The sequence below is a fragment of the Argopecten irradians genome, chromosome 10 (assembly GCF_041381155.1).
Source record: "Argopecten irradians isolate NY chromosome 10, Ai_NY, whole genome shotgun sequence".
NCBI classification, from domain to species: domain Eukaryota; kingdom Metazoa; phylum Mollusca; class Bivalvia; order Pectinida; family Pectinidae; genus Argopecten; species Argopecten irradians.
Window position 1 is genome coordinate 23,575,810 of NC_091143.1, and position 13,149 is coordinate 23,588,958.

A 13,149-nucleotide genomic window follows, 5' to 3' on the forward strand; every position below is an offset into this window, starting at 1 on the left:
AAATTACTCTTATTTTTACCAAATCAAAATAATTGAAAACTAATCTGAGTGGGACACAAACTCGTAACCATGGCATTTTGAGGTAATTCCGAAATGCATTTCGGGAAATCATTTAATTTGCCACTAGATAACACTATCAACACTCGGAGAGAATATCTTACCCATCTGCCTTCGATATTTTAACAGAAATATGATATATATCAACAAAATCTTTACCAAGAAAACAAGTGTATCAAATAAGCCGTGATGTGAAGGTAAAATTTCTCAATTCCAATTACTGTTAATTTGAAAGATCAAATGTTGATTTTTAATGATTTTTACCAAATATATATATATATATATATATATATATTTACATTTAAATGACAGACTGACAGTATCAATTCAAATTCAAATAGTTATTCTAATTAACTGTATGAATCATAATTGCATGTTCAATGCATACGAATGGTATTTATTTCATTTTTACGGTGATATTTGATGTCATAAACAATAATTTCCTTTGATATTAACAGTATTCCATGCAACATCTTTCAAATTATTTCTACATTGATATTCATGTAATATACACATCAAAAACATCTACACAGATGTCTGTGATGAATAACATATTAAATTATAAATATATGTCCAAACTATGCAATTGGATAAGTGACCTATTCATTAACATTAGATAAAGGTCTTCAAAACGCATACGGAAGATCAATATGAAATAAAGATAGATTTTTCACTATCTGAGTACTCTTTTAAAATAAACCGCGAAGCGGTTAATGATGAGAGTACACTCCGACTTTTTCTGTTATACAATGTAACTCCATAACATAAAAAATACATTCAAATTAATCCTTATAATTCAATTTACTAAAGATAATTTCTTCACTATTCCAAGTTCATTTTGAGACGCTTTTGTCTATGAATTCAATACGCCGTCATCTCAGCTTTTATGGGCTGATAAAGTAATTTTTAAGCCAATGAAAATGCTCGTAACAAGCAAAATTGAATGATTACCTATTAAACAGAGGTCTTAAAATAAAGAGCGTCCATCTCGTTAAGGCATGCAAAAATATAATACTCCATATTGACTTTCGTATTACAAATTGGTAAATTTTATCCTATAAAAAGAAAACATTTTTTTGTAACATTTTAAGTCCCCAAGTGGATGGAATGGTCGACGCCATAAAGTAGTCCTGCTACATTATCTGGAATATAGTACAAGGGACAAATAAAACTACACTGGCGAATACGACCATCGTATGATAACAGTTATTGGATGTTGTTGACAACGTGTCTTTGTGAGCACGATACGTTCATTGTATAGAAATATATACTGACTTCAGTTCAGTAAAACAAAAATCAAAAGTTACTTTAAAACAATAATGATATACGAAAATGTATATTAATGATCTAAGAGGATGTTATAACACCAGTCAAATACAGGATTCTCTGCTTAATTAAACTATTTTAATCAGTTGAGATTCATGTCGCTGTTTTGCCGTCTGGCGCGGTGATAATCAACCGACGCGCGGTACATATGTAATTAGGACGACGGCAGGAAACATAAAACGACCCGCGTTATGAAAATTAGCATTAAATTTATTTAAATTAAATTGCTAAGAAAGTGATGTTAAGAATATAATATTAACTTATTTATAAACTTTTGTGACTCTATAAAATTATCAATTTACTTTTACATTCCCATTTAAAAAATTAAAAGCCGTGCTCTTTAACTGTTGAGCCATAAAATGAGAAAACGATTTCGCCATTAAACTTCTCAGTGATATTTATTAGTTATCAGAGCGACACTGCATTACAAATTTCACTCATACTGGTAACAATCTTTATAAAGTGTTCTACTTTTGGAATTTTCAAATGCTAAAAATGCATAGTGTGTAACTTTATCCTAAAGTAATGTTACAACAAACCTTTGTATAGTTTTACTCAAATTATTTTAATGCTTTTCGTGCAAAGACGTAATATCACAACATTTTTATGCGCGAAAGTATCGCATATTAGGCCTATAAGATAAGGCGTTATATCCTATAACCAAATTAGCAAAGTGAGGAGCGAATACCTTTGGACTTAATTAATACACTGTAAGGAAATCAAGATGCCAACGACTCGTGTATGGTAGTAAATCGTCTTTCGTCATAATCTCTGGACTAATAATGAGATGTTAATTGACAATGTCTGATGGATGAGCTTGAATTCACTTTACACTTTCTGAATATCAAATCAATATACATTGAGTGACATTTCTTTTTCTGTGATGAATAACATATCAAAGATGAATAATATTATGGCATGGGGTAAGTGACATATTTTTAAACAGAGTATCAACATATATGTATAAAGAAATCAGTATTTATAGATCAGGTAACAATAAAACCAGGGCTTCATGAATAACGGGTTTATATCACATGTAGTTTGCATGAACTTAGTTCCTTTTTTCGCAATACAAGTCTTCACATACTAACTTCTAAAGATATAAATGTTAAGAAGACCACATCCACAAGATACCGCCAAACAACGTGTTCCAATGGTTAAGTCGTTGTCTGAACAAGAACCAGAGTGCCGATAGCTGAAACACTGATATTCAGAGCAAAACAAATCCAACGAGTTTTATTTTAATGGTATGATGATTTGAACATCTTACCTCCTTTGCTGTCTTCAGTATATGAACGATTCTTCTTCCTTCACGTCATACAATATCAATGAAACTTATTCTACATACTGTACAAAAAATACTACATATTATCATACACTTACATATTTGCATCGCCATTATATGACATCTCCGAATTGGTTGAATACGTATTACAGCACGGTACCAAACGCAAGTCAAACATGAGTGTTTTCCCTATATATTCATTGTCATGATTTTATTTCTTTGAATTTTCCCGATCATAAATATATTGATGGATTGTGACGTTATTTCCTTTGGTTCTTTTCAAAATGTTGAACATATAAAACAAATCTTTGCTGATTAGACAGAGTTTTCTGGAAAATCATACCGAGGAAACTTTAATACCCAAATGATGAGATAATGATGAGACAATTACAAAAGGAAATGTAGTATGTAACAGTAAAAAACAAAATATACATAGATCTATACAATAAATTGTGAAACATGAATTGTTTGACTTTTGGCACGGTATTGTAATTGTATTGTATGGAATGTCGTTAGTATTATAGGCCTATATAAATGTCAGTTTTGAATTTCGATATATAGAGGTTCCCCAACAAGTGACTGTTGTTTATCAAACTCGAGTTAGTTAATTTTCAAATTTTGAAAAGTCTCGAGCTTTAGCGAGTGACTTTTAAATATTTGAAAATAAACTAACGAGAGTTTATATAAACATGATAAACAACAGTCACGCGTTGGGGAACTTATTCATCCCATAACTTTAACTCTATATTTATACCCTGGTGACCATACCACCATACAATGTTTAGTGATATCTTCCCGCCATAAAATATAGTGCCTTAATAGAGAGCCAATAATAAATTGTTTAATACTTTGAATAAGCAACTACCTTTTAAAACAGTAAATACAATGTTATTTAAAAGAAAATGCGCTATGAAAAGTAACCCCTATTTGAGAGCCAATCGGAATCAAGAGATCTTGGAGTTGACCAATCAGAGGCGCCGTAGGTGTTTACACACTGGAGTGTGTAAAGTGTTTACACACTGGAGTGTGTAAACATAAACGATAACCAACTGCTATGGAATTTATCATATGGGTTTTTCATTGTGAAACATGCATAGTTATGTGATAATTAATGAACGATTTTTATTTTCTGTTGTTTACTGGTGTGTAAATTCCATTTTTGTACAGATATTGTAAACGACGCGCGTCAGTGCGTCATGTTGAAATATCTGCACAAAAATATGCAGTTTACACACCATGACGCGCGTCATTTAAAATATCTGTACAAAAATTGCAGTTTACACACCAGTAAACAACAAAAAATTAAAAACATTCCTTATATTTACATTTTGACCGACCATTTTATTTAAATTTAGTGTTCCGGTGAAATAAACCTTCGTTTTTTCAACGTTATACGATTGGTGGAACAGCTTAGTAATTGATGGAATCGCGAAACAGCTGGCTCCAATTGGCGGTAAAATGTGTCAAGTTCCGGGAGTAAATAAAATATAGTTTCACAATAAATTTATCGTTTTTAATCCATTTATTCCATATGTTTTCATCATTTTTTTTCAATATTAACACAATTCTTCCCATTGCATTCAAACTGATGTTGATAAGAGCGCAGCTCTCTGCGCGGCCGAAGGCCGCGTAAAGCGAAGCTCTACTAATCATAACACGTGTGTGAGCATATAGATTCCAATACACTCCAGTACCCCTTGGACTTTGAAATTGTGTCCCGCGGGAAAAGTCTCGCGCCTCCATGTAGGCAGCCATGTTTTAATTCTCGTTATCAGCACGACGAGATTTGAAATTTCTTTACTAGACTAATTGTGTTATCAGTATACGCTTTAAAATTACTGTAAGTAGTTTTAATTTACACATATACAAGAACAACGCAATAAATGAAGTTGTCCAATATATACTATGTATGTTCTCAAGCGCATGGCACCGTCAGCAGTGACGTCACAAAACCTGACGCCAAAGATGACGGCACAGATTCGCGCGTATTTTCGATAGCATGGCATGTTGCCAAGTTTTCTCTGCATCTGATAAAAACAAGATTGAAGTCAGCAGTGACGTCACAAAACCAGACGCCAAAGATGACGGCACAGATTCGCGCGTATTTTTGATAGCATCTGCATCTGATAAAAGCAAGATTGAAGTAGACATCTATATTGTGCTAGATCTATTCCATTTGGATTATTTTGAATTCTTTCTAACAATCGATAGTATGTGCATGTCAGTGAAATATTTTATTGTTAATCTCGTAGAAAAATATAGACAATATAAAGTTATGATGTTATGATCTTTTACATGTAGCTGCGCTCTTCTGAGGCTTTGCCTTAAGGTTCATGTAATGGCTTTAAACAGTGATATTTTGCAAGCCTAAAACGCATTACTGTGCTGCAGTTGAACAGAACTAATTTCATTAATTGTTGGTATATACCCTGGCTAACTGTCAGTCTTACTGTTGATATGTAATTTGTGGAGCTGCGTGTAAAATACAGTAAAATATGAGAAAAATGTATAGTTCTGGAGAAGACATAGAACTCGTGTGAATTGCATTGATGGAACCAAATAATCATGCCATCGTGTTCAGTTGTGAATATGCCAGGTACTCCAACAGTTTGTTTGGCAAAATCGGACCAGCAAATAGCGCAGGAGCCTAGTGTAGTAAATGCAAATGGCTGCTATAAATGGCGGATCGAAAATATCGCATATAAGAAGCCATCTCAATTGATACAAATGTTTTTATAGACACCAAAAGGTACTCTGAACATAACAAGAAGACTCTTCACGAAAAAAAATAGTTCAAACAATCTGTTTGGGGCGAAAAATGCAAATTTCCGGAAAGAGCCTCAAAGTCCACATTTTAACTATTTTTTTCGTAAATATTCTTCTTGTCATGTTCAGAGTACCTTATAGTGTATATAAGCACTTGTATCAATTAAAATGTCTTTTTATATGCTATATTTGTGATCCGCCATTTAAAGCAGCCATTTGCATTTACAACAATAGGCTCCTGCGCTATTCGCTGGTCCGATTTTGCCAAACAAACTGTTGGAGTACCTGGCATAGTCACTACTGAACACGATAGCATGTTTATTTGGTGCCATCCATGCAATTCACACGAGTTCTATGTCTTCTCCAGAAATATACATTTTTCTCTTATTTTACTGAAATTTACAAGCAGCTTCACAAATTACTTATCAACAGTAAGACTGACAGTTAGCCAGGGTATATACCAACAATTAATGAAATTAGTTCTGTTCAATTGCAGCACAGTAATGCGTTTTAGGCTTGCAAAATTGATACAGACTTTAGAAGATTTCGTGAATTACATAACGAACTTAAACCTTATATTTTATGGAAGCTAGCGCTTTTGTTCCCTCAATACAGAGAAATAATACATTATATAATGAAAATAGTTATAACTATACGTAGTTTGAATACGATGGAATTATGTCATAAATGTGGGTTTCTGTACACGGACCCTATGACACATTTAGTTCTACAATGTTCATATACCTCTGAGTTGAGAGACCAACTTTGGTGTTGCATAATTAATATCAGTGATATATTGTTTAGTGTATATTTACACTCGCTTTCAGATGTACAGATATTTCATATATTGATTGGAGGGAATGTTTCCTTCACTATTAGTGAAGAAGAACTGAATGATTTCAGAATAAAATCTGTTGTCTATGTGTACAAGATGTGTAAATCATATTATGCTTAATCATGTATTAATTGAAAAAAGAGGAGTTGATATATTTTTAAAGTATAACACTTTAATGTGAATTACATGCTGTATCCTTAAAACTATAGAATAGATGTGCGAGATAATAATAAGGGGGAAAGTCAGTGTTTCGGTTTGTGTTCTTGAGCAGCAGCCCCTCTGCGTTTACGCAAGTGTAAACGATTGCCCAGTTAGTAAGGTCAGGGATTTATTTTAATTATATTTAAATCTCTGGTAAGGTTATATAAGAAAGTGAAAACGGAAATTTAAACATAACAGTTTACATTAAGTATGTGTTTGAATTACAGTTTGTATTTTAAAATTTGTCTGATATAAACTAACTACCATACAATGTAAGAACTTCAGACTAATTTTCAAACATTTTATGATGAATGACATCAACCACTTTTGAAAGATGATCATAAATTGACTTGACACTGGTCTGAATAGATATAGTATATCATCCATTTACATTTGGTGCCATTTCTTTATTTCCGACAATACTTTCAAGCTGATAACAAAATAAGATTACACTAAAACTGTCATATAGTAGACCTACTCCATAAAATGTCCAACTGGTGTATTGTAACTTTATGATATCGGTGTGATATACCAGATACATTGTATGTACACGGTATTTGCAATTATTTAATAATGGGGCGTAAGATAATCAAGATATACATTACAATGGTAACACAACAATATTGAAATGTTTATATATTGAGATGACAGATGTATTTTGTAGCTTTATGATATCCAGATGATATTTTCCATGGATAAGTATTGTATTGTTAGTACATTGTATCAAGTTTTCTGTGAACGCTTTTTAACTAGAAGTTGGCCTTGGTCTGTTTCAGTCCCAGTGAGATTGTTGATGTAAAAGACACACAAAAAAACGAAATCTTGAACATTTTTTTACTATTTAATACTCCATCAAATGGCACATTTAGATAACAATATATAAATATATATTAACAATAAAAGAACAAAACAATCAACTTTTCAGACCACTCCATGCAATGAATCATTCACAATATCTGATTTCTAGAGTGTAAATGGGAATATAACCACAACTAGATCGAGTGTCCTACCCTGCCTTCACTACATGTATACGTCCCCTAGCATAGGATCCAGGACCAGATGCCGGTCTGTCAACTGTTACTTTAATCGCAGCTGAAACAAATCATGTTTACAAAACATAGATGTTACAACGAACAATAAATACAGTACATTGCATTGCTCTCTACAACATGTACCGATTACACAAAAATCAAAACTAATACACTGTTGGTAGAGAACTAGATCTAAGGTGGTATTTTTCTTTTTCATTTTAAATGTAGATTATTCCCATCATATATTTTTTTTTTGTAAAATCTGATAAATAGAAAAGCATTTCCATAATATTTTAAAGTGAACAGTCGGGCAAGGGTGGCTAAAGTCGGTAAAAATGTTGTGAATGTATCCAGTATAATTTCTTATGAAATGGAAAAATAAAATCTCTCGTCAAAATCTGTCTGCGTTCGAAGAAATTAATTTAAAGTATGGAAATTTTAAAACGTCCTCCCGGCTCACTATGTCCGTGGTTACATTTCCACGCAACCTCGCTTTCAATGCTTTCAACTTTTCTTTACTTTAATGGTCAGAACTGGGAAACTAAGCAGAACTTGACCGTCGTATTAATATGCGAGAACTTTTGGAAGGCCAATGAACGCATTTAAACTGGTTTTCTTTGCCCGACTATTCACTTTAAAATTTATCTCAATTCATGTTTTTTTTTGCATAAACATACATTCATTCTAAAAAGACCTACCGTATTAGACCCAATAAGCGCTCAGGGCATTTAAAAATTTGAAAAAGTGCTAATAAGACAAAATTATTGCAAATCTATAAAGTTTTGTGTAGCTTTGGTTTTTATTTATGCCTGGGCAATTGATATAAAGGCCTCAAAATGGGGAGGGTGGCGCTTATAGGGACATGGGCGCTCATTGGGTCCAATATGGTAGTCTTTTGTGGAATATCTCATCACAGTTTAAATGTCTATTTCATTTTAATTTCTAGTCATGCAATTAATTCCTTTTTTCTAGTTTTCACATTACTTTATGATATATGATTTTCATTTTTCTAGTGAGACATTTTTTTATACATGTATAGTGCAACATTTATGCATGAAATCCCTCTAGCTTGAGTGGATTTTGAACTTACAACCCAAAGGCGGAGGACAAACAGCCCTATGTAGATCACTCCTACTGCCGCCATGGCTACAATCATCAAACATTTACAAACTTTGTCATACACAACACTCATGAATGCAGACCAGATATCCTTATAGACAATATATATATATGCAACAATAACTATGAAAAAAAATCTAAAAACTTGGTACCTTAGATTTCTAGTACATGTATGTTGAGTAAATGTTTTGCCATATAATAGGTTGTTCCATTGAACATTTCATTTTGTCAACACACTTAAACAGTGTTTTTAAAGCTTGTATTGTTTAAAAATATATTTGGTTAACCTCAACATGAGCGATACCAGCTTCGTTTTAACGACGAAATGTCTCTAACTAAATGTAAATTTTACAGCGTAGAATATTTCCTGTATCCCATTGATAGTTTTATATTTTTACATCCAGCACCTATGAAGTTAAATAACATACATTGTACCACAGGCGTCTGCATCTGGTTTTGGAAAAATACAATGTCCTTTTATAATATTTTTATCAAATCAGAAGCAGACCCCTGTGATTGTACACTGTTTTTCGTTTTATGAATCTGGTAATATGGAATTAAATGATCATGCTATCTCACTTCTCCAAAACGAAAATAACACTTAATTATGATCATTTGATCGGCAGATTACAATTTCCAAAAGCATTTTTTTCACTCAGAATAATTAAATAGATGTCCTAATATTACTTAGCAACTCAAGAGAGTTTAAAGCATTTAAATGATATTAAGTTGAACTAGAATTAAATAAACAACAAGGAAGTTTTAAAGATTTGTATTGGAAGTCGTCGATATAACCTTTGTGCCCCTCTGATAATTATTTATTGCGGTCAAGGTGCCCTTTTCAAAACCCAGCACCATGCCCTTTTTTTCCCTGTGGGAAACACTATTAATTACTTTCCGTAAAGGCCAAAAGACAAACGACAGAGGAACAAGATATACAAATGTACCCATAAATATCTAGTCAGACCGACCATACAACATTAAGAACAACACATAGAGTTCATTTTTTCAAACAATCTTCAAAGACAAACAACAGAAAACTAGACAAAAAAATCACAAATACAATGTTGAATTGATATTTCTGCTCCAGTGTAGTAGACACCTTAATGAAGAGAGGAAAGAGTTGAGTTAGAAAATAATAGTGAATTATGATTTTTAAGTCACCTTGTCTTTATATGACATCTTCTTTATCCATCAAGGAAATGAACACGTGATTACAAGGTGTATTATTCTGAAGCCACACTCTTACAGTAAGTAGGTCTATGAGAAATGAGAATACAGTGATGCTGACAATGCCACGTGTGGTGCAATTGAAATGCTTAAAGCCCCACAACCTTTTGGAACAATAATTTTGTAGAGTCGCAAAATTTATTAACTTATTGTTAATACTACACGTATCATCACCTTCAGGGTCATCTTGTGTTTCCCGCCATCATCCTAAATATCGCATGGTAGTTAATCACTGCGCCAGACGGCAAAACAGCGAATGACTACTCTGTTACCAGATATTACACAGGAAATCTTGCATATGTTTGGTGATGTATTCTCATCTTAGGCCATCAATATATATTTTCTGATGTTATTAATGGTTTTAAGAAACCTTTATATTTTGTTCTGGAAAGGTAGTGGGCCTTTAATACTCATTATAAAATTACATGTTTGGTCCTGCTTGTTATTTTAATACCAATTGTGTGAATCAGATGGGTAAGTGTATACTCTCTGAATCAGGTGTTTACTTATTTGGAAATGGATATTTATAAATTCTTCCTATACCTGTTATTCAGTAGTTATAGCCAGTCAAATGAGTGGGTAGTACTTTTGTTCATGTAATACAAGTGTGAGTATGTATGTATTTTCTAATGAAGGATATGTGAATTTCTTGTACATGTAAGAGTGAGAGTTAACAAGTTGATGGTTATGATAATTTGTAAATTGCAATGATGAAAAACCTGAACAAAAAAAAAATTTAAAAAAAAAATACATGTTTGGTGCACAGGGGGCCAACTCAATGAAAATAGATGTTTTCAGAAAATACGATATTTTTCGAAGAAAAAAAATCACATAACTGTCATATATACTCATCAGTCCATCCAAAAATAAAAAAATGTATGACAACATCCATTTTCATTGAGTTGGCCCCCTGTTGTTTGGTGTGATATCCTACCATTGTTGTGAATGGAAAAATCTTATGTAAATTCAACATGAGCAGAGGCATGAAATGTAAATATAAAGGAAATTATGTTTTCAAGAGATTGTACATGACAGACCAATGTTTGAATAGGTTTTCTCCTATACACCAAAAAAAGCAAAAAAAAATAATAATATGTCTGTTTAGGTTTACCCGACCAACCCTAATTTTTTTTCCCACTTTCCTACGAAAACAAAATTAAAAGTCAGGATTTCGAACTCAGACTCCGTTTACGGCCATTATTTTAGAGTGAAAGACACCAAAAAAATTGATTTTTTTTTTAAATCCTCCCGACCTACCGACCCTATTTTTTTGCCAATGTAACCCTAAAAAGACAATTTTTATGGCATAATAGAAATGTCTGTAATTAGCCTCAATATATCAAATTGGGATGGACAGGATAGACAAGGAAACAATCCCCCTACCCATTTGATGTAGTGGGGACATTAAAATGCATTCTGACCTACCAGAGTTACCTCCCTTGGTCTCCCTCCAGAGTTACCTCCCTTGGTCTCCCTCCAGAGTTACCTCCCTTGGTCTCCCTCCAGAGTTACCGCCCTTGGTTTCACTCTATCAGTGCAGTACTGTCAGAGTGAAACGAATGAAAGAAACTATGAGAAGAACATTAAGATTTTCCCAGCATTTTCATTATCAGATATGATCTAAATATGCGTAAAATTTATGACCTCATTGACAATGGGCTCCATGGATGTACATGTACATTGTATATATCTAACATCTCACTATTGCTACAACATGAGAGCTATCATTTCTCTTTCCCATAAAATCACTGGTTTATCTTTTATAACCTATTGAAACATGAAAACAGTTGGAAAGTATGAGATAAATGCTACTCTCTTGCAATTAGGTGCGAAGAAAAAAGATAATATTAACTTACAACCTGAAATAACTGCTGATAAAAACTATGACACTTTTGTTTATCACAGTACCTAGTGGTGTGCAATATTATCCTTTTGTCTGACTAACTATTACACCATCCCATTCTATGTCAGATTGATCCTGCGATGTTTACGACCTCCCGCCATGAGACTTATTCTCTGGCCACAAGTGCTCAGTGTGGTTACAAAGCGCTGTAACTTCTGATTCTGGTAACCAGCTGAAGATGTTGGCTTCCTTGGAGTTAGACGGAGCACAGTGAGGAATAGGACCTGAAAGTTAAGAAAAATTACAGTGTTTTATTGTATACAATACCACCACAATACAGTTCACCACTTTATATTTGTGAGATTCAATTTGTTTTTATAACGTATTATCAGTAAGAGCTCTTGATCAAATTTATGAACATTTTGTGAATTTCAGAATATGCTGAAAATAATGAAGACCCAAAACATTGTAAATGCAAAATTTATAAAGTGGCTTACAATATCTAAAATCACTGCTTCACTTTAATGTAGATCAACTTTCTTTGACAGGCGTACAAGATATAATGCTCTAAATTAACTTGATTATAAGATCAAAATATAACTTGCAGAGCAATGACCTTTATAATCACAAAAATTGCTAAAATTCCATAAATCATAAACAAAAGTACATTATCAATACATTTGTATCTACAAGTAGTAGATAAAATGCACACAGAAAACTCACTGGATGAGGCAAGTCGTCTGAGGACCTCCATCATCTTACTGCGACAGTATGAGGAGGCCTGTTTGTGATCCACCATTGGTTGAGGGTAGTCCTTCCCTATTATACAGTTCGCCTTCTCTTGCACAAAGTAGGGTGCCTTCCAAGGTTCAAACAAGTACTGTATCGGCATGTCTTTTAAAACTGGCACATAGCGCCTGACAAAACAGAAGCAAATAATAACAATTTAGTTTTTCTCCATTGTTCAAAACTTCATTTTTGTCAAAACCACAAACCGTTATAGTAAATCACTTTCCCCCCTGTATTTTTCCTACAACAAACAACTATATCATAAAATACAAGCTTTGAGGTTATTTGATTTACACTATTCATAGAACTTAAGATATAGATGCATGTTTAACGATAGAAATCTAACCTCAAAAGAAGTTATTTGTTTTCACTCCTGATGGCAGTAAGATTATTTGGAACTTATTCTATTTACCTCACATATTGCCCCTTGGGATCCATACGCCGGCCGTACCCTACGGGGCAGAAACAAGTAGAGCACTGAAACACTTTCTCAAACGCTGAACTGGACATCCACATCCAATTACCAGCACAAACGGACCAATCGGCATCAAGTTGGTACTTAAAGAACACCTGAATCAAAAATAAATTTGTCAGACACAGGTATCAAAGATTTAAAAGAGTTAAGGAATACAATCTTTTTACCATAGATTGGAAGTAATTGAACCTA

At 33.2% G+C, this 13,149-nt stretch overlaps 1 protein-coding gene across 2 annotated transcripts; it reads right to left on the minus strand.

Moving 5' to 3' along the window:
* Positions 1-9,396: 9,396 nt before the first annotated feature.
* On the minus strand, positions 9,397-13,074 carry LOC138333430 (cryptochrome-1-like). 2 transcript variants are annotated; one of them, XR_011209979.1, is made up of 4 exons: positions 12,895-13,074; positions 12,417-12,610; positions 11,759-11,977; positions 9,397-11,392 (listed from the first exon to the last, which is right to left on the minus strand). XR_011209979.1 is itself a non-coding variant. In XM_069281799.1 (3 exons), the coding sequence occupies exons 1-3, from the start codon at positions 12,996-12,998 to the stop codon at positions 11,838-11,840; spliced, it is 438 nt and encodes a 145-aa protein (XP_069137900.1). In that variant the 5' UTR covers positions 12,999-13,074; the 3' UTR covers positions 11,434-11,837. The 2 variants fall into 2 exon arrangements, 1 of the variants encoding a protein (XP_069137900.1); XM_069281799.1 differs by lacking the exon at positions 9,397-11,392 and having other exon boundaries at positions 11,434-11,977.
* Positions 13,075-13,149: the final 75 nt, after the last annotated feature.